This window comes from Heptranchias perlo, unplaced genomic scaffold (genome assembly GCF_035084215.1).
Source record: "Heptranchias perlo isolate sHepPer1 unplaced genomic scaffold, sHepPer1.hap1 HAP1_SCAFFOLD_295, whole genome shotgun sequence".
NCBI lineage: Eukaryota > Metazoa > Chordata > Chondrichthyes > Hexanchiformes > Hexanchidae > Heptranchias > Heptranchias perlo.
The window spans coordinates 86,062-112,861 of record NW_027139307.1 but is presented as its reverse complement, the minus strand read 5'-3'; the positions used below and the strand labels follow the sequence as shown (position 1 = coordinate 112,861).

The following is a 26,800-nucleotide window of genomic DNA, read 5'->3' as shown; positions in this document are numbered from 1 at the left end:
TCTAAAAATGTATTTGAATTTTAAAGCAAATAGCTTCCAATTATCACGTGTTATGTTGGCAAAATATGTGAACCTAATCAGTGACATCAGTGAGAGACGGGGAGGGGTCAGAATCAGAGACAATGTATCCTTCCTCACCATAATGAGTTGAATTAATGCCTGTGTTTTGCTGATTAGAAATTACAATGTTTAGATTGCATGTACATGCGTGGGGGTGAGACACACACAGATATACATGCACGGATCTGTCACAGAACACTGATGTTTAGAGATCTCTTAAGTCACAAACCAATGCTGCTAGACACTGGATCCCTCCATCCAGTGCTCTGCTCTCCCCTCACTGCTGACAAGACACCAGGAATCTACCACACAGTCATTCCTCACATTCAACCCCTAGCTGTGCCAAACTGCAAGTTCCCTTTCCACAGTGATGGCAGATCAAAGGACCCACCCCATGCTGCCAAACTCCAGCGGCCCCACTGCAGTACTATCTAACGTTGGGAATCCACTACAATTCCACCAAACATCAGGACCATCCCCTAGTGCTACCAAAGGCTGCCAAACTCCATTCCCCTTCTGCTAAATATCAGATGTCTACCTCTAATTGGTGTATCTTGCACAGTATCTTGCTATGTATTTTTAGCTTCAAAAATGGTATGGGATTAAAAATTAAATACACCAGTAAAGGAATGTCTATATAATAAAGATCACTCATTTACTGTTCTTACCGAATAACAGACAGGTGTAGAATCAATCCTCAAAGTACCAGTAAAAGTCCCACAATACCATTTAATAAAATGGAATTTGTCATATTCAGTCACTAAGTCAGTGTCCCTCTTGTTGTTCCTTACATGGCATAAACATAAGAACATAAGAAATAGGAGCAGGAGTGGGCCATAGGGCCCCTCGATCCTGCTCTGCCATTCAATAAGATCATGGCTGATCTGCCTCAGTTTCACTTTCCCACCCTGTCCCCATATCCCTTGATTCCCATAGTTTCCAAAAATCTATTGATCTCAGTCTTGATGCTCAGTCGTTCAGTATATTCCACAGCCCTCTGGAGTAGAGAATTCCAAAGATTCACAACCCTCTGAGTGAAGAAATCTTTCCTCATCTCGGTCCTAAATGGCTGACCCCTTGTCTTGTGATTATGACCTCTAGTTTGAGACTCTCCAACCAGGTGAAACAGCCTCTCTCAGCATCTACCCCGTCAAGCTCTCTTTTAAAAAAAAATGTATCTATTTCAATGAGATCACCTCTCATTCTTCTAAACTCCAGAGAATATAGGTCCATTCTACTCAATCTCTCCTCATAGCACAACACTCTCATCCCAGGAATCAATCCAGTGAACCTTTGTTGTACCCCCCATTAACGTAAGTATGTCCTTCCTTAGGTAAGGAAACCAAAATTGTACATGGTACTCCAGGAGTGGTCTCACCAGAGCCCTATATAATTGCAGCAAGACCTCATTACTCTTAGCCTCTATTGCAACATGGTTGGAGTATAACATACCATTTGCCTTCCTAATTGCTTGCTGTACCTGCATATTAACTTTCTGTGATTCATGTACAAGGACACCCAAATCCCTCTGACTACCAACATTTCTTAGTTTCTTACCTTTTAAAAAATATTTCGATTTTCTATTCTTCCTGTGGATAATTTCAAATTTCCCCACATTATACTCCATCTGCCACCTTCTCGCCCTCTAACTTAACCTATCTATATCCCTTTGCAGCCTCTTTGCATCCTCCTTACAGCTTAATTTCCCACCTACCTTTGTATAGTCAGCAAACTTGGATACGTTACACTCGGTCCCTTCATCTAAGTTATTGATGTATATTGTAAACAGCTGAGGCCCAAGCACGATCCTTGTGGCACCCCACTAGTTACAACCTGCCAACCTGAAAATGACCCGTTTATTCCTACTGTTTTCTGTCCGTTAACCAATCCTCAATCCATGCTAATATATTACTCCCAATCCCATGAACCTTAATTGTGTATAACAACCTCTTGTGTGGCACCTTATTGAATGCCTTTTGAAAATCCAAATATACTACATCCGCTGGTTCCCCTTTATCTGCCCTGCTAGTTACACCCTCAAAAATTCTAATAGATTTGTCAAACGCAATTTCCCTTTTCGTTAAAACCGTGTTGACTCTGCTTAATCATATTCTGATTTTCTAAGTGCCCTGTTGCTACGTCCTTAATAATAGATTCTAGCATTTTCCCTACTACTGATGTTAGGCTAACTGGCCTATAGTTATAAAACAATGAATCCTATGACTCACAATAAGCAATGCCACAAGAAATTACTGGTACACAATAAAAACTGTGTCACAGATTATGGATGTGAGAACTTGCATGTGACCCTTTATTACGATGTAATTTTTTATTTCTGCAAAAGGGCAGTCTGTATTTTCAGTGACACTTCAATAGCCATTAAATACTAAAATATAAAATGTGTGCACTGCCCCAGCTTTGCATCTGAATTACAAGTGTGATTTTAAGAGTTGCTAAAGTATACAAGTTAGCCACTTTCTAAGCATTTCATGCTGTATGTGAACATCATTTCCTAGAGTCATTGTGTTTTGTATTTGTTTTAGAGCTCTGACCAGCATCTCCCAGTGGAAACATTGGTTGAGTTTGTGTCACAAGGCCGTACAATCCCAGTATGTCTGGATCCACTTCCTCAACTTGAGTCCCTGTTGGCAGATGTCGAGAGCTGGAAAGACTGTGCAGCTAAAACTTTTCTGAAAAAGAACTCCAGCTGCTCCCTTTACGAGGTAAGGTGATTGACTGGTAACGCTTCCAAATGAAGAATTGCATTCACATCCCGTATTAACCATTTGAATGCCAGAATAATACTGAAACAGCAGTATGTCATCACTTGGTGTGCCATACTGCCATTAGAAGAATACCCTCTAAAATAAATCAACTTGGATATCCTTAGTCTCATCCTTCCCAAACTGGCGCCTGACCGTAATCTCCTCCTTCCCAAACTCATGCCTGACCGTAATCTCCTCCTTCCCAAACTCATGCCTGACCGTAATCTCCTCCTTCCCAAACTCATGCCTGACTGTAATCTCCTCCTTCCCAAACTCATGCCTGACTGTAATCTCCTCCTTCCCAAACTCATGCCTGACCGTAATCTCCTCCTTCCCAAACTCATGCCTGACCGTAATCTCCTCCTTCCCAAACTCATGCCTGACCGTAATCTCCTCCTTCCCAAACTCATGCCTGACCGTAATCTCACATTTCCCGCACTTGTTCTCGCCCTTAATTTCATCCTTCCTAAACTCATGCTGGCTCTTTTCCAGCTGGAAACTTTGTGAGTGGTTTGGCTCTTAAATCACTCGCAGCTCCTGGGAATTCCATTCATACTAATCTTTATCATTTGGACCTGTGTCCACATTTGCAAATGAATATTGGGCTGATCTAAAGTCTTTTGGGAGCTGTCTGCCAGCTGGCCACGTGCTTGGTAGGTGAATGAATAAACCAGGTTCAATGGCAATCCTTGGGCTCCTAGTTGAGAGGGACCAATAACTGTTGTAAATTATACATATTAACAGGGCTTTGAAACAATATCATTGCATTTTGAATTCTATGACAAAATTAAAGGGTTATATTGCCTCGATTATGTATATAAACTTTCCAGATTTGATTTGGGAATGGAGGATTTGAGAAAATTAATCTTGCAGTGGTTCAAAAACATAGTTGTTGGAATAAGGAAAAGAGAAACTTTTTTTTAAAAAAGTAACAAACCAAAATATGCATCACGATTTAAAATTTGGTTTTCTGCAATTACTTAGGCAATGAATAAACAATTGGTTGGAAATGGGGGAACTATGCTTTCAGTCTCCAGGAGAGGAGTATATTGCTCAAAGCAGGTAGTAATGTGAGGCATATTACACACAATGCCAATCTGTTAACAGGCAAATAAAACAAGGGATATGTATGTATCTTTTCTGTAAAGTTTCCAGATCATAAGGCATCAGGACCGCTTATAGAGGTTGTTAGACCATTGAGGGAGGCAACAGATCTAAATCTTCAGAACTACCCTTAACACAGTTAAAACAAACCTTGACCGATTTGGTAATGTTCCCAATCTAAATGCAATATCAGTGGGTCTTCATCATCAGTGTCTTGTTCTGAGAGCTAAACTTTGAATCATTCAACTGTCATTGTGCTGCTGGTAAATGAGGAATTTTGTTGTTTTAGGTGCTGTGTCCCAGGTCAGACATTTGTGCAACTGGACTGAAAAAGAAAGCCAAGAAATCGAAAGAGAGTTTGCAGAATGGAAAAGGGAAAGCTCCAAAACTAGAAAGTGTAAGTTATCTGGGTAAAGGGCAGATGGCATTGATGACTTTGTACTAACAGCATGTAAAGGATATGATTTCAACCTTGTGCAACTTCAAAATTGTAGAATAGTTGAAGTTGGTTGTGTCTTTTATATCTCCAAATCTTGCATTTATTCACGATGCAAGATGAGTTGTCTGTGGTACTGGCTTATGAATTTCATGTTTCCTGCTAGTACTGTTACACATGCACAAATAACTTGCTCAAAAAAATATCAGGCATCAGTTTGTTGCCAGGTATTAGAATTTGTTTATCGTGTCGGCCTTGGCCTAGTAGTAGCACTCGCTTCTGAAGCAGAAGGTCATGGGTTCATACCTCGCTCCAGGACTTGTGCACAGAATCTCGGCTGATTCTTCAGTGCAGTACTGAGGGAGTGCTCCATTGTTGGAGGTGCCATCTTTCAGGTGAGACGTCAAACCGAGACCCTGTCTGCACTCTCAGATCGAAGTAAAAGTTCACTTGGCATTATTCGAAGAAGAGCAGGGACTTCTGTTAGTGCCCTCGCCAACTTTCCTCCCTCAAATAAGATCACCAAAAATCAGATTAACTCGTCATTTATCTCAGTGCTGTCTGTGTGGATCTTGCTGTGCACAAATTGGCTGCCACGTTTGCCTACAAAACAGTGACTGTACTTCAAAAGTAATTAATTGACTGAAATGTTTTAGGGCATCTTGAGGAAATGGAAGGCACTATATAAATGCAAGTTCTTTTGATGTGGCACAAAGTGCTTTTATTATTGTTTTGCTAACGAAAGCAGGGCAAATGTGATATTTACAACCTAGCCTATAAAGTAAACTAGACTTTCAGCTAGTTATAGGCTTCTCTGTTGGCTGTTCATACTTGTAATATGTTTGAAAAATTTTAACCCTGTTTCTAGTAAGCCCGAGCTTACAGCACAAAATAAGCACCTCGCTGAGAAATCAAACAGATTTTACCAGTGTCCCACACTCAGCCATCCTGAGGCCTGAGGGAGATTGCTAATTAGTGTAAACTTAAGGATAGTTTTGTGCTACATGCACATGCCCACTAGCCGATGGATTGAGACCACTCAAACTCATTTCATAGGCAGCAGATAGAAGAGGTAGTTGGAACGGAATTTGAACACAGGTGGCAGAGTTAAAGGCCAATGTCTAACCCACTACACCACCCAGTTCCTATTAACTAAGCGCTCTACCCCTGCTAGGGGCATCGACATGGGGAATAAAGTCATACCTGCTTTCCCGGTCTTGTTCCTGACAGCTGAGTCATACCTTGAGTGCATGGCTGACTGTATATATCTATAAAAGGAGACATCCCTGAAGCATTGTTTTTTTTTTATTTCAGGCACTGCAGGCATTGCAGTATCTTTTGTAAGCAGACTTGTTTGTGTTTTATTTACATCTGATGTGCAGTTTAGTAAGTAACAGAAAACCCAAAACTATGTTTGGGGTGACAGTTTATGATTTTAAAAAAAAGACAGATTACAGTTCTCTTGCTAATATGCATTTTCGGTACTTTCCTAAAAATGTCTGTTGGTTTTTCTTCTAGATTTTTAAATATATCAGGTAGTTGTGATGCAAATTCTTTCATATATTTAAAAACTTGTGCATTTGCGGGGATGCTAAGGATTTCTAGAGTGACCGCTGAGAATATGCATTTTCCCTGTAGTATGCACACTGCCATTGCACATTACCACAGGCAAGGATTTTGAGCAAGACGAGCAGGGAGAACGGGGTGAGAATAAGGAGGCAAGCGTAAATGAGAAGCACAAAGGAAAAATGAAGAAATAGAGGCAGAGAAAAATAGGGAAAGAAGTAGGGAGAGAATTGGGAAATGGTGAGACCATGAGGGAAGAAGGAAGTGAAGTTGGAAGTGGACATGGCAGTGTTCTAAATATTATAACTGGAATCAATGTTTTCCTGTGTGTACAATTTAAAAACATGAAGCTGCTAGCATACTTTCCTTGTTTTCTTGTACAGTGTATTGCAGTAACATGGGCAAGAGCACAAGAAAATCTATGGAAAAAATAAATAGCTGAAAAGTTTGTGCCGTATTCTGTAAATTTACCACAAGTAAGACTGAATGCATACCCCAAGTATATTGTGTGACATTCTATTAGACATAAGTGCTGAAAGCATGCAGTGCCTTGAGCTGCAAAGAAGCCAGTGGTGTGTGAGAGGCCAGAAGAGTGTGGAGTTTGCACTAAATGTTGGAAAATTGAGCCTCTGGAGCTGAGGATCTCTGTACTTGAGCAGCAGTTGGTCAAACTCCGCAGCAGCAACAGAGAGGGTGAGGGTTCCTGGATCAAACTCGGCAGAATGAGAGCACCCAAGAGGCAGTGCTAGACAATTCAAGACACAGAGATAGTGCAGAAAGAGAGAAGTGATTATATGCAAGGGCAGCAGAGAGAGATGGGAGACTTGGTTGCAGAGAACCAAGTCTCCCATCTCTCTCTGCTGCCCTTGCATATAATCACTTCTCTCTTTCTGCACTTTTTCACCCAGAGGGTGGTTGGAGTCTGGAACTCACTGCCTGAAAGGGTTGTGGAGGCAGGAACCCTCACAACATTCAAGAAGCATTTGGATGAGCACTTGAAATGCCATAGCATACAAGGCTACGGACCAAATGCTGGAATATGGGATTAGAGTAGACAGGGCTGATGGCCGGCGCGGACACGATGGGCCGAAGGGCCTCTATCCGTGCTGTATGACTCTATAACCTCCCCACCTCTCTTTCTCCACCCCCCCCACCCAAAAAAACTATGTACAGTTGACACTTAATGAGTAAGTATGAGGTGGGCAAAGGGTAACTGCTGGGAAGGGGGGGTGTTCCTGAGCAACATTGCGTCACTGTGGACCAAGGAACTGTCCATGGGGGTGAGGGGCAGGTAGATTACAAGAATGGAAGAGTGCTGGTAGTGGGGGATACTATTGACAGGAGTTGCCTCCCTGATGCCAGAATGGGTGAGAACGCTTCTAGAAAAAGAGGAAGGGAGAGCAACCAAACATTGGGGTCCACAAGGAAATTCATGACATAGATAGAAGTAAGTTTGAGGTTTTGAAGAGTGGGGCTAAGGAGTTAGGAACTATATTGAAAGATGAGACCTCGAGTGGTAATCTTCAGATTGCCTTGTCAACTTTGGCTCTGTGGTAGTAATCTTGCCTGAGTCAGAAGATTATGGGTTCAAACTCCACTGCAGAACGAGTGTACAATCTAGGCTGACCGTTCAGTGCAGTTCTGAGGGAGTGCTGCATTGTTAGAGGTGCCATCTTTCAGATGAGATGTTAAACTGCTCTCTGTTTTGAAGAAGTCACCAATTGGAGGTTTAGTGTAGATGGATTTTCAGAAGGCATTCGATAAGATGCCTCACATCACTAATGTGGATAAGTGTGAGGTCATAAACGTTGAGAGAAAGAAAGAGTGGGTCTATGGACTCAATAGAAAGAAAGGGTGTAAATGAACAGTGACCCCCAGGAGTTCACATGCATAATTCTCTGAAAGTGCAGGTAGATTAAAGCCATAAAGGCCAATAGAATTTTGGGTTTTATAAATGGGGCATGGAGTACATGTAAAGAAACACTGATGAATTTTGTACAAAACATTAGTTAGGCCACACTTTGAGCACTGTGCACAGTTTTGGGCACCACATTGTAGAAAGGACATTAAAGCCAGAGAGAGAGCACAGTGTATATTCACCAGGATGATGTCAGGAATGGGGAAACTGTAGTTACGAGGAGATATTGGGACTATTCCCACTGGAGCCAAGAAGGCTAAAGGGAGATTTAATAGGATTTTAAAATTATGAAGCGTTTGATAGTGAATTGGGAAAAACTATTTCCCTATTTCCTCTGGTCAGTGACGAGGGGTCATCAGTGTAAAATTATCACTCACAGCCCATAGTAAATTTAGGACAAATTTCTTTACACACAGTGTTATTGAAGCATGGAAAGCTTTGCCACCATTGCTTATTTCAAGGGATAATTGGATAAATATTTGAAACCGAAGAAGATACTGGGCTATGGGGAGAGAGCAGAGCGATGGGATTAGTTTTGAATTGCTCTAGCAAAGACCTGACACAGATGTGATGGGCTTGATGTGCTGTAAACTACTTTGGTTTCTGTTGTGTTCTGTTCCACTTGTGTAGCCACAGCACTGATACTAGATTCCTTTCATGGAGCAATAGTACCCAGGAAGAGAAGTCCACTGTATTGTTTTGTTGTGCTTTCTGTAAAGATGGTTCAATTTTGGTGCTGGGGAGGGGTAAATATATGAAGTAAACCTGATGGTGGCAGGAATGCTCATTACCACGACACAGCTGATTTATGAGGAGCTACCTTATTGCTACAATGTCATTCAATAGTAGTACAGTGTTGACCTTTTTTTCTGATTTATAGGTGGTAGCTTTCAATGAAGCCAGACTGAAGGAAATGGAATCATGTCGCTCCCTCCAAACGGCAAACTCCATGAAATATCTCTCTGATGCAGAGTGTATGGAAACGAGGGTGTGTGTTTGTCAGAAGGCTGCAACTGGCTCCATGCTGCAGTGTGAGCTTTGCAAAGACTGGTTCCATAGCAGCTGTGTCCCAGCAGCTGGCGCTTACCATGGGGAGCTGCCCTGGCTCTGTCCACACTGTCTGCGATCAGAAAAGCCGTCCTTTGAGAAAATCCTTCCGCTACTCTCAACACTACAAAAGATTCCTGTCAGATTGCCAGAGGGTGAAGCACTAAGTTATGTTGTTGAACGAGCTATGAACTGGCAACATCGGGCAACGCAGCTTCTTAGCACAGATGAACTACACTTGGCCCTAATTACCTCACAAATTGCAACCCAAACTTGGCAGGGAATTACAAAACAAATGGCTGCCACTGAACTGGAGAAACGAGTGGCTGAAGGTAACTTGCAGGTAAGTCCAGACTGAAGCAAGTACTGTGTAGCTTGGCCATCCCTTTCCCGGGAAAGGAAATTTATTCTATACAATTAACAGCAATTTTTGTTTAGTTCAACATGTGGAATTGAGTTTCCAAGGGGCACAGCCTTCCCACTTAAGTAGACCTGTATCAAGATTCTTTTTAAGTTTCATAATACTAGATGCTGCACATATTCCAATCATTGGCTTCCGCAACCCAGTATTTTAACTGAGAAACCAGGGTGAAGGGCTACGGCTGATTGTGCATGAAGCAATGATCAGGTAACACCAAGCTTGGATTTTAAAAGCCTGAAGATAAGGGGTGGTGAGAAGCTCCACAGTTTGAGGTCCCTGGTGAGAAAAGTTAGTGGGCGATTGTGCAATGAGTCTTTATTTCAAAACTGGAAGGAGGAAGACATATTTGCAGATTAAGAGGAACAGTAAGTTTAGAGACCACTGTCTGGTGGGATTGATAAAATAGCAAAATGAGAGATTGTTAAGGGGAGAGAATAGGAGGAATTTGAGGTGAGCAGGAGAATCCTCTATCAAGTAATAAGCTTTTCTTGCATCCTGACAAGATGTGCAACAGAGGTGCTACACGCTCTCCAGATGATCAGCTGGTTAAAACAGTGACTATCAGTGACAAGATCGTCCCAGGTTGGATCCTTGGGCTATGCTGAGTTATTGAACTCGACCAAGGCAGCTGCAGAGGCAACACAAATGATGTTTGTGCCTCTGTGATGGAGTGTGGAAAAAGTCCCAGGGTTCTTGCTCCTGCTTGTTATTCAGTGATTGCTTCTGGAATTGCGAGTATGAATGTGGATTGAGGACGGGATTGGGTTCAGCTGTGATGCCCTTAGTGGATAAGAAACCTGCCTACACTCGTATTTAGGCTCACACATGAAGAGTGCCATTTGGACAAGGTGCCATAGGGCAGCTGGTAACCATGGAACTGCAGCTCCATAAGGACTCAAGGGAAGAAAATTGGCAGAAGAACTGAGGCAGCGAGAAAGAGGCTCCCAGAGAGAAAGCAGTATTGAAGTCTTGGACGACTTGGATTTTTTGAAGAGTTGAGTTGCTAAAGGGGTAGCTCAGAGCAAAGAGTGAGCCCAACAATGTTTAAGTACTGTAGTATGGTTCAAGGCAAAAAGTGGGAGCTACCAGTTGGACTTTGAAGAATTGAAAGAAACATGATTTTCATTGCTCATCAAAGACATTAAGATGATCAAGATGTGGTGATTCAGCCAGAAAGTTGTTGAATATAGAATCAAATCAGGAAGAGTGTGGATAGGAGTGGAGTGGGCATTGATATTAAGAGGGCAGTCCCCTGGAAATTGGTGAATGAGCCACCAGATACAACAGAGAGGGTCATTCGGAGAGGGAATTAGATAGTGTGTGAACCTCACTTAAATACAATAAATATGGATCTCTACAAAGAGCAAGAGAATAACTATTAGAAACCAAAAAGGTAACCTATGTATGGAGGCGGAAGAGGTGGGTATGGTGCTTAATGAATACTTTGTGTCTGTCTTCACAAAAGAGGGGGATGATGTAGAGATTATAGTTGAGGAGGAGGAGTGTGAGCTATTCGATGGAATAAACGTAGTGAGCGAGGAAGTATTAAGGGGTTTAGCATCTTTGAAAGTGGGTAATCACCAGGTCCGGATGAAATGTATCCCAGGCTGTTAAGAGAAGCAAGGGAGGAAATAGCGGAGGCCCTGACCATCATTTTCCAATCCTCCCTGGATACAGGCATGGAGCCGGAGGATTGGAGGACTGCTAACATTGTACCTTTGTTTAAAAAGGGAAAAAGAGATAGACCGAGTAAATTATAGGCCAGTCAGTCTAACCTCAGTGGTGGGCAAATTATTGACGTTGATTCTGAGGGACAGTATTAATCATCATTTAGAAGGGCACGGATTAATTAAGGACAATCAGCATGGATTTGTTAAGGGAAGGTCGTGTCTGACTAACTTGATTGAATTTTTTGAGGAGTTAACAAGGAGGGTCGATGAGGGTAACATGTTTGATGTAGTCTACATAGATTTTAGCAAGGCTTTTGACAGGGTCCCACACAACAGATTGGTCAAAAAAGAAAACGCCAATGGGATCCAAGGGAAAGTGGCAAGTTGGATCCAAAATTGGCTAATGGCAGGAAGCAAAGGGTAATGGTCGACTGGTGTTTTTGTGACTGGAAGGCTGTTTCCAGTGGGGTTCCGCAGGGCTCAGTACTAGGTCCCTTGCTTTTTGTGGTATATACTAATGATTTGGACTTAAATATGGGGGGCTTGACCAAGAAGTTTGAAGATGATACAAAAATTGGCCGTGTGGTTGACAGCGAGGAGGAAAGCTGTGGACTGCAGGAAGATATCAATGGACTGGTCAGGTGGACAGAAAAGTGACAAATGGAATTTAATCCAGAGAAGTTTGAGGTAATGCATTTGGGGAGGGCAAACAAGGCAAGGGAATACACAATAAGTGGGAGGATACTGAGAGGTGTAGAGGAAGAGAGGGACCTTGGAGTGCATGTCCACAGATCCCTGAAGGTCGCAAGATAGGTGGTTAAGAAGGCATAAGAAAATAAGAAATAGGAGCAGGAGGAGGCCATATGGCCCCTCGAGCCTGCTCTGCCATTCAATCAGATCATGGCTGATCTTCAATAACTCTACTTTCCCACCCGATCCCTATATTCCTTGATTACCCTAGAGTCCAAAAATCAGGATACTTTCCTTTATTAGTCGAGGCATAGAATATAAGAGCAGGGAGGTTATGCTAGAACTATATAAAACACTATTTAGGCCATAGTTTGAGTACTCCGTCACCACATTACAAGAAAGATGTGATTGCACTAGAGAGGGTACAGAGGAGATTTACGAGGATGCTGCCAGGGCTGGAGAATTTTAGCTATGAGGAAAGATTGGATAGGCTGGGGTTGTTTTCTTTGGAACAAAGGAGATTGAGGTGTATAAAATTATGAGGGGCCAAGATAGAATGGATAGGAAGGACCTATTTCCCTTAGCAGAGGGGTCAATAACCAGGGGGCATAGATTTAAAGTAATTGGTAGAAGGATTAGAAGGGGAGCTGAGGAGAATTTTTTCACCGAGGGTGGTGGGGTCTGGAACTCACTGCCTGAAAGGGTGGTAGAGGCAGAAACCCTCAAGTCATTTGAAAAGTACTTGGATATGCACTTGAAATGCCGTAACCTACTGGGCTACGGACCAAGTGCTGAAAAATGGGATTAAGCTGGATAGCTCTTTTCAACTGGCACGGATACGATAGGCCGAATGGCCTCCTTCTGTGTCGTAACTTTCTATGATTCTATTGATTTTGGGCCCCATGCAAAATTTCCTGGGTTAGGACAAAGTTGCTTGCACAGTGTACAGCTTGCCTGGATAAAGTGGATGCATTGGGGATTCTGGATCTTGACCTGCTCAAGCAGGCTTCTTAATAGATTACATGTTCTATGTTGTACAACAAAATGTTTTTCATTTTCTGTTAAATCTCACTACATTTGGTCCAAGCATTAGTTACGTTCCCCCCCACCCCCTGTCATTACTTCATTTAAATATTCTTAGCTTTTACTGCCATTTAACTAGAAGCAAAGAAAGTCCTTTGGGGATTCTGAGTGCACGTTTGAGATAAAGAATGACGTTTGAGAGGTCAACAAATGAAGGTACGACAACATCTGAGGCATTTTGTCCTATATAGGAATGCGTGTTTATAGAACCTGCCATGCCCTTGAACCTCAGAAGACCTGTCTCCTCTTCACGAGAGTAGATGCCACGGAGTTAAACCATCTGCAGGATAACTTACTGGAGCAGGGATGACTCTTTCATTTTGGGATGGTCACCACAGCTTGAATGCTTATGCCACCACATCCTTCTAGTCCACCATGGGGGTTATCTTCCACATTAGGGAGTCTGCAATGCAAACACCATGTCTGTATGGAACAGCACCTTCACTTCTCCAGTGGAAAGGAGGCATTGGCTGGACAGGGTGCAAGTCATTATCGGTGGCACCCATGTGGCTGTCAGGGCTCTTCCTATCAATCCCATTGCCTCAATGATTTGCATTCAGATGTTCAAGTGGTATGTGACCACAAAAGCATTATGATGCACATCAGTGGCCATTATCTAGGAAGGAGTCATGATACCTTCATTATGCAGCAGTCCACGGTGTGTACACATTATTTGAAGGATAAGAAACTGGGGGGATGGCACTTAAGAGAATACAGCTATCTTGTGCCTCTATGACCGCTGGGCTCCAATGAGAAATCCCCTAACAGGCCGCCTCCACCTTCAAGAAAGGTGCAGCATGCAGCTTTGGCATAATGAAACTGTGTGCAAAAAGGCACTGGTTGTGCACAATACTTTAAACGATACCTTACCAGTGCCAGTGTTGGTAAACTGCATAGTTTTAGCCAGTTAAACTCCTAACAGTACTTGTGCACATTCGGAGGCGGGTGGAGGATAAGCATTGCCTCTCAATAAATTGTGCCTGGATTCTTCAGGTCTGGGTAAATGGGCGACTTTGGAGAAGAAAGGCTGCACTTTGTATCAGGCAAACAAAAACTATTTATGGATTTCTCACTAGCTTGGTCTTGGGCACGGTGAAAGTTTCTGTGTGTCAGATACCCATCTGATCAAAAAAACAACTGCTCTTTGGCCAGTTCATCATCAAATCAACAGTGAAATGAACCTTCCTGTGGGAGACACTACTTAATTATAGTCCTGGTATTACGTGGAGGATAAGACAAAGATTACTGATTTGGTAGAATTATCTTTATTCGACAAGTGGAAAGCATTTTCCACATAACCGAGGCCTGTTCAACAATCCCCAAACTGTTCACTCAAAACTGAATGTATTTTTAATGTTTTTAACTGCTGTCAGATGGTATAACTGGCCACTGCTGTTTTCTCTTCCTCCCCTGCCCCTACCCCTCAGCCTGGTTGAAAATAAATTTAGAGTACATTCATGGATCTTCATGTTTCTTGTCTATTCAGGTGAATTCTGGCACTGAGAGTGAGTTTTTTACTGCAGTTTGTAATAGCAACCTGTTTGAAAAAGAAGAGAAGGTGGTAGGATCCAGACCTTCTTGGCAGACCTGCATTCCAGCTCAAGGTTTGTACTTAATATGAAGTGAGAATGTAACTGTCTGTATTGATCTGGCAGAGGAGTTAACGCAAGGGCTTGACTTCACATTCTGGCTCTGCAGTCTTACGTTTTCATCAATCTATTCCATAAAAAAAAGTCTCATTTAAAAAATACAATTTTCCCCTTTTCCTTTCTGCCTGACACATTTTGCAAAGGTATGTTGCTTGGGGCAGGTCCCCTACATCATACAGTGTAGGGGGAGGGGTAAGCAAGAGAAGTGAAGAGGCTTCCAAAAATGGAGCAGACCCAAAGTTCAATTGATTATACTGGGACTCCTGCAGCCAGTATCCTCCTGGTGACCATATGCAGAAGAGATAATGGATTTCTCTCAAAGCTACTCGTTTCCAGCGAGTGGAAGACAACAGTATGCCTCCAACTAAGCCACCCTCTGTCATTGTTTCTTCAATGCCATGTGTGATTGCATCACTGGCAGTATCCGGGAATTAAAAGACAGCTACTACAAACAGGAGAATGATTGTATGTCCCATTCTGAAATCCAGTGGTATCTCCCCAGGAAGACACAATGGAGTGGGTTTGTTGGTTGTGATGGGGTATCTGTAAGGGTCTTGACCTGAAACCTTCCTGGCCTGTGGTAGGTAGGATGGGGAATTTTCACTTGTCCCTCCTGCAGACAGTTGTTGGTTGGTAGTCGAGGAACTGTAGGCCAAATAACATCCCATTCCTCATCCAAAATTAAGAACATAGGAATTGCTCGATGAAAGAAGATCAAGGTCCATCTAGTTAGCCTTTTATCATTCTGGTAGTCATTTGATACAACAATAACGGAGTTGTTGACTAATAGCAATCAAACTCTATTAATTTGTCTACAACAGACCCAGACATGAGGCGGGGAAACCCCAGTGGTGGAGCGCCCTGGGAACCATAGGTCCAAAATAACCTGTTCCTCCTCAGCATGCTACATTCAGCACTTCATCTCTCAAATTACTCATATATTGTATCCCAAAATGTTATTTTCTGAAATAAATCTATCTAATTTTCATTTGAATGAATCCACACTAACTGCTTCTACAGTCTCCTTAGGGAGCCTGTTCCATAGATTGATCGTTTGCTCACCAAAATATTGTTTCCACAGATTAGTTTTGAATTTACCCCCCTTTCAAGCGCAGGCGAGAGTGATTCTACTCTTTTGGACAAGGTGAAATAGCATATCATGGTCTACATGACAATTGGATAAATTGTACAATTGGAACATTTGTAAGATGTAATGCTGAGCATGCAGGATAAATACATACCAAAAATCAAACCGAAGACTAAACAAATGTGACCTAAAATGGATTAACAAACAAATTAAAAGGGAAATAAAGGGGGGAAAACCTATATAAATCCTGCAGTTGAGAAAGGGCTCACTGGGATGAGTACAAGAACATGCAGAAAAATAATAAGAGCAAGGCTAGATCTAACAGTAAAATATTATTTCAGTACTACAATAGCCAAAGGCAGTCAAGAGAAGAGGTGAAAGCCATAAAAGATGCAAACTGACTTAAACCTGAGCACAAGGTAGTAAACATTCTGACTAAATATTTCCTCCAAGTATTCACAAGGGAAGACCGAGATAACTAAAGCAAAATCAGTGATTTTGATGTAAACAAGATGGAAGTCCTGGACAGGTCAAAAGGGCTCAAAACACCAGAGATGGGTGGTATTTATGCCAGAGTTCTGAGAAAGACTAGGAGGAGATTTGTGAGGCACTAGGAGGGGCAGGGATACCAGTGCATTGTTTTCAGAAAGGTTGAGAAAACCAATACAGGGAAATTACAGACCCATTAGTCTTCCATTCTGTGTAAAGTAATGGAATTAATTATCAGGAGAAAACCTGAGTATTTGTAGAATAATGTAGTAAAAAGTAAACAAGGATTCAGAAGAGAATGACCAACGGGCTCGGTGCTGGGACACTACTGCTTCTCATTTACATAAATGACTTGAACACAGAAACTCAGTGCAAAGTGATCAAATTTGCTGATACCAAACCGGGAGGGGCAGTGGACTCTGAAGAGGTAGCTCAAATACTGAATGAATTGGACAAAAGTACATGGGCTGGACAAAAGCAGAGGAAATTTAATGCAGACAAGTATAAAATACTGCACAAAGAAAGGAAAATGGAGTGACGCACTTTCTCCACGAATGGTGTTGAAATAGCTATGGATGAAGCCAAAAGAGACCAAGGAGTCTTAGTGGATTCGACGCTCAACCATTGGAGAGCAGCGATTAACAAAGCCAACAGAATGTTGAACTACATAGCCAAACAGTAGAATACAAGTCAGCATAGTTGTGAACAAACTGTACAGTGCTTTAGTCAGACCGCACCTTGAGTACTAGGTGTGGTTCTGGTCACTGAGACACAAGGGAGACATTTAAATGCTGGAAGCAGTACAAGGAAGAGCCATGAGGCTGATCCCTAGTGTTAGAAGTCTGGAGGGGAGAAACCTGGGCTTTTCATCCTTGAAAGGAGGCATCTGAGAGATGATCTTAGATGTACGATAATAAATTGTAGGGTGCTTCTTGGTGGATGAATCGAGATGGGCTGAATGGTCTTCCTCATCTGTAATTACATTATCTTCTGAATTAAGAGAGGCTACCCATGTCTCTGGAGAGCAAGACAAGCTCACCGTGTCCATATTAATAAATATAAAATACAGCTTTGAAATGAACCCACCCCCCCCCCCGCCCTTAACTGAACCAATCTAAAAGCCTTGACACCTGCCTACACAGTCTCTGATTCAAATTCATGTTTTATATGGATTGCACTGAATTTTCAGTGGATTGCATGACCATGCACCTACTATGGAACTTCTGTTCCACTCACTTTTCATGAAAAGGGGATCAATCTCAGCAATGAACCTCTGAGGTAACACTCATCAGTTGTAACACCCTCATTAGAGACCAGAAATTCAGTGCTTGAGGTTACTGAATTTGTTTTTGTGTTAAACTAACATCAGCCATAAATTACTGATGCTCATTTATTGTCCACAAAAGTCTTTTTATAATGGGAGAGTTTCTTCTTTACAGGAAAAGTTTGGTAGAGCAGAATTATTATGGAAACTTCCCACTCTGAACTTAAAATGGTTGCTTGGACTGTCGATACCTGGCTAGTAAATCTACTGTTCTAAACTTCTACTCTTGCAGGATTGTGCCTGTCTGATGATGTGAGGTCCCAACTTGATGAACTGATGATGGAGGCTCTTTTACTGCAGGTCTCACTGCCAGAGATGCAGCACATTTATCAGATCTTGTGGGTAGCTCAGTACCCTGTAGTAGAAGGCCATCAGCAGTCGGAACTACTGAATTGTGAACCAGTGGAGGTTATGCAGTGTCGTACAGAGACCTGTACTACTTGTACAGCCGAGGTATGGAACGACGGAGACCCCAATATCAGAACAGAAATGTATTTGGCCAGTCAACCTATAGATAGTCAAAAATATACCTCGGTAAGACTGTTGGAATGTATTTGACAAATGTGTACAGATGAGTATCAGACAACAATCCTTTGTTCTGGATTAAATGAGCTGAATGGCAACTACTATTTCAAATATTTTGTCCAGCATTGAGGAAACCTGCAGATGATGGAAAGTACTGGGAGCATGCTAGATCTCACCTGACGATGATGTGAATGTCCTTTTTGCTTTTGCCTGTCTTTTTGTTCAGCTGTGCATTTGTCAACACCATACTTTAGTCTCCAAACCAAGCTACTGAAAAATACACACAGGTAGAGTTTCTGTTTGCTTGATAGAGTCCATGTACTCTCCCCATTGGGGGACACCCCACACTCAAGACTGGATAATTTGGGGCAGGTTACAAAGGGCCTCGAATTGGAAAGTCACCCCACCCAACCCCAATTATGTTCAGGAGTACTACTGGAGATTTGCTTGCAGAGTTCTCTCAAGCCAAGTGGGAAGAATCCCAGCGCTAAGAGCCAGATTTACCCCTCCAGGTCCTATTAATGAGACAAATTGGCTGGTCAATCATTTGTATCCTGGAGCACTGCAGTTACCTAGTTTGAATCAAATTACCCGGTCTGTCATTGGGGAGAGGGTAGTTGACTCTGTTCCAATATGGACTAAGCTCACAATTCAGGCTGACACTTAGTGCAGTACTGAGGGAATGTTGCTTTACTGAGGGGGTGCTGCAATTTTCTATTGTGTTGGTATATTACCACCATCCTTGCATGAGTGGCACATGGACACAATATAACCCATTTAATGGTGGTTCAAACAGTTGGAGGTGTAGAACTTAAGAGCAACTGGCTCCCTCTCTACAAGCCCCATCAAGGTAGAAACTAACCTCTGGATATGTTACCTTACCCGGCTAACATAAGGATCTGTGCAGGGCAGTTTGCAATGTGATGTTCTAGACATGTCATGTCATGTGCTTTAACCTGAGAATAATGTTTACTTTACTCTTGGATGACGATTTCATTTCAGAAATCATAAATCATAAATAGCCACAAAATGGTATCTTTGAAACCTAAATATTGGATGATTGATTAACATAGTAGCAGAGAGAACAAAAAAAAATTATCAAGAGATTGACAATCATGAGAGCTCACAGGTAATCAGGTACATGTACACAATAATACCACAAAGGATCTGAGAAGATGCCAGCCGTTCTTTTCCCTACTGAGTAGATTGAGTTGTCTGTTCTGTTTCAGGGTGAAGGTTGCTGTTTAAAGCTAGTGAAAAAAGAAGGAAACTGTGAGAAAAAGAAGAGAAGACTTGAAAAAGAAGGTTCGGTGGGTGAAAAGAGAGAAAAATTGAAAAAACTAAACAACCCCAAAAGGAGAAATCTCAATTTAAACCAGGAAAAATCAAAAGATCTGAGCTTGGGAAGGATAGAAGCAGAGAAGTATTTTGAATTTTTACAGCCTAATGAGGCACTGTCAGTGATAATGGAGCCTCCGTACTCTGAGCCAGATGACTCCGAAGATGAGGATGCAATCTGCCCTGCAGAAAGCTGCCAACAGCCAGAGGGGGATGAGGTCAGTATTCACTTCCTGTGTGGTTTCTGTTTGCATTGTTGGTTCAACACAATAGAAGCATAGAAATTATTGAGTGTTTTAATGCTGAAGTTTGTGCTTAGCAGAATAAGGAATGGTGGGTGAAGTTTAAATTTGTATTGGTAGTCTCAGATTGCGTCAGCCAGAAGTCTACAGAGCTATCGAGTACAATTCCTAAGTGCAAGATTTTCAATTGCAAGCCATGTAACTTGGACATCACCTCGGGTCAAAGACCTAAACTTGTTTAAAAGTGGCAAACTTCGATGTATTCTCATTTTTATTTCCATAATTTTTTTCTCCTTTTCCAGTGTCTGTGTCTCTTCCTCACTTGCTCGTATTCTCACTCATTCACTTGTTCGCTTTCTTTCTCTTACTCACTCAGACCCCACCTTGAAGTGTGATTTATAAAGACCCAGCATCTTATGCAGTTGGAACAGACCTCTATTAAAACGCATGCTTTTAATAAAAGACTTTCACTGTGCTTTTTCTTGTATTCTCTCATTCTCCAGTGAGTGAAAGAAAGAGAAATGCAAAGTTCAGCTTTACCAACAAAGTGGAAGTGTGAGATTGTGATCCTGGGACAAGTGATAACTATTTCATCCATGGGGCTACTGCAGGAGAGTTGCTCGGCTTGAGGCCAATAACTGTTGGCAGAGTAGGAGAACAATAGGAACATAGCAACCAACATAATTGGGTTCAATATAAAAATTGAAAAAGATAATGAGTTGAACTTTAAAGTGCTGGACTGGAAAAAGGCAAAGTTCCATGAGATAAAAGGAGATCTGACTCAAATTAACTGGGTTGAAAAGTTAGCAAACAGATTGATGGGTCAGCAGTGGGAAATCTTCAGGTATGAGATGGATAGAGTACATAATGCATTCCTATAAAAGGCGCATCAAAGTATAGAGTTCCATAGAACTCTTAGAATAAATAGAGATTAAAACTAAGCTAAAACATAGGATAAAGTCAGTTAATACTAAAAATCATGAATATAGAAGTGTAGAAAATGAAAAGGGAGGTTATAAAGTGAATACCAAATGAAGACTAGCAAATAAAATAAAAGGAAATAGTAAAGGCTTTTATAGGTATATGAAAAGTAAAATAATAATATCGGTAGGATTGCTCCGGAATGAACTCCATCTGCCACAGTTTTGCCCACTCATTTAATCTGTCTGTCCTTTTGTAATTTCCGGCTCCTATCTACACAACTTTCAGTGCCTTTTAACTTAGTCTCATCTGCAAACTTGGATATACAACTCTCTATTCCATCGTCTAACTTATTGATGTGTATATATATATATATGGTGAAAATTGAGGCCCAGTACAGATCCCTGGGGAAGACCACTTGTCATACATCCATACATCACCAATTAGAGTACATTCCCTTTATCCCTACTCTGTGTCCTACTTCCCAACCAATTACCAACCCATGTCACAAGGTTACCTCCAATTCCGTGCACTTTTCATTGAACCATAGAATGTTGCGGCACAGAAGGAGGCCATCTGGCCTATTGAGCCGGCTCTTTGTAAGAGCAATCCAGTTAGTCCCATTCCCCTGCTCTTCCCTGTAGCCTGCAAATTTTTTCCCTTCAAGTATTTATCCAATTCCTTTTTGAAAGCTACAGTTGAATCTGCTTCCACCGCCCTTTCAGGCAGCGCATTCCAGATCATAACTACTAGCTGCATAAAGTTTTTCCTCATGTCGCCTTTGGTTCTTTTACCAATCGCCTTAAATCTGTGTCCTCTGGTTCTCGACTCTTCCGCCAATGGGAACAGTTTCTCTTTATTTACTTTATCTAAACCCTTCTTGATTTTGAACATTTCTATCAAATCTCCTCTTAACCTTCTCTGCTCCAAGGAGAACAAACCCAGCTTTATTTTTGCTATTAATCTCTTATGCAAACCTTATTGAGTGCCTTCTAGAAGTCTGTATAGACAATATCCATAAACACTCTCCTAACCACATGTTAATCACCTCCTCAAAAAATTCAACTAATTAGATGGACATGATCTACCCGTCACAGCTCATACTTGTCCAAGTGCTCAGTCACTCTGTCTTTGATGATAGATTCCAGTAACTTCCACACAACTGACATTAACCTGACAAGTTTGCAGTTTCCTGGTTTATCCTTCCCTCCCTTAAATAATAGTGACATTTGCAATTTTCCAATCCAAAGGCACAATTCCCGAAATTAAATTAAAGCACATGGGATTGGGGGTAATATACTGGCATGGATTGAAAATTGGTTAACAGAGAGTAGGAATAAAGGGGTCTTTTTCAGGTTGGCAGGTAGTGACTAGTGGGGTACCGCAGGGATCAGTGCTTGGGCCACAGCTATTCACAATATATATCAATGATTTGGATGAGGGAACCAAATGTAACATTTCCAGGTTTGCTGATGACACAAAACTAGGTGGGATTGTGAGTTGTGAGGAGGATGCAAAGAGGCTTCAAGACGATTTAGACAAGTTGAGTGAGTGGGCAAATACATGGTAGATGCAGTATAATGTGGATAAATGTGAAGTTATCCACTTCGGAAGGAAAAACAGAAAGGCAGAGTATTATTTAAATGGTGATAGATTGGGAAATGTTGATGTACAAAGGGACCTGGGTTTCCTTGTATACCAGTCACTGAAAGCAAACATGAGTGACTTAAGACAGAGGCATTTTCCACAGGTGTAGTCATCCAGGACAGTCTCCATGTCCACAAATGCCCACATTCTGCAGTCCCGACACACTACCTGTGCTGCCATTATACGTTCTTTTATTTACTGTTCAATTATTTATTTATTTGCTTATTTCCAGAGCTAACTGATTCACCTTTGATACTAAATTTTGATTATCAGGTGGATTTAATTTGATTTCTTTGAAGTCCTTTTTATTGTTCAGTTTAGTGTAATTAGCCTAATTCTTTCTCTTACTGACGTCAGTTTTTATTTAATTTTATTAACTTATTTAATGCTGCTAGTTAGATTTTTGCCCTTATTTATTAATTTCTATTTTTTAAAATTAAGTAGTCTCTTAATCTACCATATAGTTAAGTGTTAAAGGAAGAGCAAATAATTGAACACTAGGCATTTGATCCTCTGTGAATTTACTTAGCACCACCTTCCCCCTCTGCACCTAATTTCCACTCTCATCAAATTCCGTTTTTTAAAGTCCTCTTTCTGTTCCCAGATCACTGCTGTACTCTCTGGTTGAGGCAGAGACACTTGCATATTTTAAAGGTAAATTGGATAAATATTTGAAGCAGAGGAAGATACAGGACTACGGGAGAGAATAGGATGAGTTTTGGATCGCTCTAACAAAGCTGGCACAGACTCAATGGGCCAAATGGTCACTTTGTGTGCTGTAAACTTTTGCAATTCTGTATCTGCAGAAATCAAGACTAATTGTAATAGTGGGCACTGAATTTTGCTCTGCAGATCCCCCCTGGGTAGGAAATTGAAGGCGATGCAATTGTCCCAGCCTCACCTCTGCATTCACCCTGTTCTGTTCTGGCCATTTTACCCACTATATATAGGAAATAGGAATGTGATTTTGTTTTTTTTTTGTATATTTGCCATATCTGTGAGTACAGAGAAACATTACAGCTGTATAAATGTGCCATTGAAAGTTCCACACTTTCTGTGTAAAACTGGTTACTTAGCCCAGACTAGTGCAGCATGCTCTGGATAACTCTGGATGAAGCAGTTTCAGAGAACTATTGAGATTTGAACATAGTGTAACAACTATCCTTTATAATATACAATTTTTAAAATTGGAAACCATTACTAAGAACTTGTTCTAACAGCATTATTAACTGGCACTTGCATAAGATGAATGCTATAACTGTGTGCATTGTTGCAGTAATGTACAAAAGAATAGGGCAAGCTTTTATTTAGCTCTAATTTGATTATTTTTGTCTGATTTCTAAATACTTACAAACAAACTGTACACAAGAAGGGTTGCTTTATGCTTTCTCTTTTTTTTTTCTGTTGTTTGTTGGCAGCAATGGGACCCACAGCCACTGTGTGCCTGCAACCCATTCATTTACAGCTTGCATACAGCGGGTCCCAGGCTGCTGTGTTACACCTTTAATCACTGGATTAAATGGGAGTTTAACAATGGTGGCAGGGCGGGGGGGGGGGGGGGGGGAAGGGGAAGGGGAAGGAGAGATGCCAAGGACACAAATTCTGGATTCCTTTGGAGACTCTCTAAAAGCATCCATTAGCACAGCCTTTGGCAGAGGACTAACTGCGGTCCAGCATGGCCACTGGGGCCAGTAATTGGTATAGGGAGCCTTCCATGCCCCCCCTTTTAATATTGAAATGAAGATCCCGTCCACTTTAGATGTAAATTCTACAGCCTGCCCTGGACCTGATTTAGTGGGGCACAAAATGGGCAGAAGTCAGGCAGCTGATTTCAGCAAATTTCATGGTTCATTACTCCCCATCTGTGCACATATTTAGGCACAAGCTGGGCATAACAGAAACCAAAGCCAGCCCCTTAGAGTTGAACCACAAACCTTTAATCTGAATCCTAAAAAGGGCAGTTTCCTTAGTGAAACTATACAATGTCCGGGCAACACTTCAAAGTGAAAAGATGACCTGTGTGTTCATTAAATTCAACTTTAGCCAATAAAACACATGTACTGTTAATATAAAAATGAAGTGGAGTTATAGCGATACTGCCAGTAAACAATCTCTCCCTATCGTGTAGGTTGACTGGGTCCAGTGTGATGGCAGCTGCAACCAGTGGTTCCACCAGATCTGTGTGGGTGTGTCCTCAGAAACAGCAGAAAAGGAGGACTATATCTGTATCAACTGTACTGTAAAAGACCAGAGCAACAGGAAACAGAATGGTCAGGGCTAGCCTGGGGCAGAGTGCTAGCGAATCACAGGTTCCACTAGAAGCAGTGGATTTGGATCTCTACAACCTGTAAATGGTGCTATATCTCTACTCACGGATCATCTACAAGGACACTCAAACTTTTTCCACCTTTGTATTTTCTCATTCTTGTATGAACTTTTCGTCTGTGGTTGTGAAATTGTATGATGCTGGCTACACCCAGGGTTTTCTACCCATTATGGAGACAATTGGCTCTCTTTGAACAAAGCCTATTTCCCATACCTCAGTTTGAGACTTGCCTGCATATATGCCCAATCTCATTGGGTGTTAAGGACCTGCAATCACCAAAAAAACAATGGACCTTTTTATGGGGCCCTCTGTTCAGTACAAGCATCTTAATCTTAGAGAGATTCTGACTTGTGTTTTGTAGGTTAGTTTTATTTATCTCAGCAATAACAGATTTGTGAGTTAAAGGGCCAGATACGATTTCCCGAGAGTGTGTTGGTATTAGCCTTGGTTGTTGTACAGAATGCAGGTGTTTAGGCTCCTAGTGGCACGGGAAAATTAGAGATAGACAATGGACCGAGGTCTGTATAAATTTACTGCCTACGCTGTACTTTGGCTTTTTTTTGGTAGCTTGTATCTAATGTTGCAGTTTCCTTTGAGAAATAAACCTTTGGTTATGAATGAGCTTTGCAGGCTGCAATTTGTAATGCACCACTTGGAACTTTCTAATCCAGGGACATCCCATCGTCATTTCTGCACCAAATTAAATACAAGATGAGCTGATACAGTGGCACAATGTCAGTGACTAAGTGACTGAGGGGGAAGAATAGAAGTTTCATTTCCTCACTGCTCAGTTCCTGGTCTGTCCCTTACCAAACAGTGGGATGTGGAGGGATAGTGGAATGCAGAGCAGTGCCTAGGTAATACTTAGCTGCTCCTTGTGGGCTACTGGAGTGTATTGGCAGAGGTCTGGGAACAGGTCACATGCCTGCCCTCTCTGCCACATAAATGGTAGGTCGGCAGACTTGAAATTGGGGAGAACTTACAATTAAAATAACTAAAAAGTGGGATATTTTATCATTTTGTTAACCTGTCAGATTTCCATCAGTCTATTCAAGCTCCTATTGTATTCTGTTACAGTTCAGCATTGTTCATTTGGGGACCAAAATCATATCTGAAGGATTGTAAACAATTTTACAACACCAAGTTATAGTCCAGCAAGCTTTCGGAGGCTTCCTCCTTCGTCACCTGACGAAGGAGGAAGCCTCCGAAAGCTTGTGAATTTAAAATAAAATTGCTGGACTATAACTTGGTGTTGTAAAATTGTTTACAATTGTCAACCCCAGTCCATCACCGGCATCTCCACATCATATCTGAAGGAGGGGAGGATCCAGTTATAGTTGACTCCTCATAAATTAAACCTGTTAAACATTATGAATGAACTGAACTAGTAATTCAGTTCACATTGCCTGGCATCTTGCTTTCATCATTGCTGAAGTAATAGTGAACTTCAATTCATCTGTTATGGAAAAGCCCGATCTTTACCACTGTAGCAGTGATGAAAGGATACTGTGCAGACAGGGCGAATGAACCAACGGCTAAACAAAATTATTCTATAATGATTTAGGGGAAGAATAGAAAAACAGTGGAACCTTGTAAGGGTGACCATCTACGCTCAGAGCTGACCAGTGCAGAATAATGCTCCGATGCTAAATGGTTGATTTAGTTTGAAAGGATCTTGGGGTAATAGCAATGATGTTAACTAGTGCTTTTCAGAGTTTAAAACGTCTGAATGTAGCATCAACAGTAACCTGCAAAGTGGTGATTGGAAAATATTGAAATATTAAGTACATGATATGTGTGACTGTCTTGATGAAACTAAGAATATTCCTTTGGGATTGGCAGGAAATGAGTCTGTGATTCCAGAGTGCGGTCTAGGAATCAACATGATAACTTCAGTGAATAGCTGGGTCATAGCCACCAGAGAGTCCTTTGTTTAATGCATGGTCTGTGATAGCCTGGACACCACTGTGCCTCTGGAGAGGAAGGGTAAATCAGTTAGTGCTGCGCTGCTGCTCCTAGTCACTCTGTAGCAACCCCTGCTGGAAGTCTGCATGTGTGTTCTTAGGTAATGACCGCATTGGGCTTGGCTGTGATGTCCCCTTGATCCAATTGCCTGCCCCCTCACGTGAATGATCATCACCTGGATGAGCGGACCAGTAAAACCATCCCCCAGCCTTCAGAAGAACACCACCAAATGGACAAGGGAGAAGAAATTAAAACTGAGGTATTTGTGCACAAAGTTTAAAATACTGTCATGTGAATCTATGGTTCAAAAATCTCCTTCAATTTGATAATTTCACTGAAGCCGTAATGACAGTTTCTGAGAAGTGGACAGTTCCAAGGTTTGGGTCAAGGGATATTGTTGGAAGGGGAAGCTTTACTATGCAACTAGCCCATGCTGTCCCTGAGCTGGGAATATAACCTTGGGCACAAAAAGTGGAAATACTCAATACCCAGCACAACAATCCTCCCATTTTCTCCTAAATTCTGAA

The 26,800-nt window shown here is 41.7% G+C and overlaps 1 protein-coding gene across 1 annotated transcript in view; it reads left to right on the top strand.

The window, feature by feature from the left end:
- LOC137310949 (lysine-specific demethylase 5B-like) overlaps positions 1 to 24,926 on the top strand; it is a 220,992-nt gene extending 196,066 nt beyond the window's left edge. The window contains exons 21-27 of the mRNA XM_067978463.1: positions 2,604 to 2,783; positions 4,219 to 4,326; positions 8,730 to 9,239; positions 14,247 to 14,364; positions 17,542 to 17,762; positions 19,064 to 19,390; positions 24,111 to 24,926. Of these exons, the coding sequence (XP_067834564.1) occupies positions 2,604 to 2,783; positions 4,219 to 4,326; positions 8,730 to 9,239; positions 14,247 to 14,364; positions 17,542 to 17,762; positions 19,064 to 19,390; positions 24,111 to 24,263 (1,617 nt within the window). The 3' untranslated portion in view covers positions 24,264 to 24,926. The remainder of the gene's footprint in view (positions 1 to 2,603; positions 2,784 to 4,218; positions 4,327 to 8,729; positions 9,240 to 14,246; positions 14,365 to 17,541; positions 17,763 to 19,063; positions 19,391 to 24,110) is intronic.
- Positions 24,927 to 26,800: the final 1,874 nt, after the last annotated feature.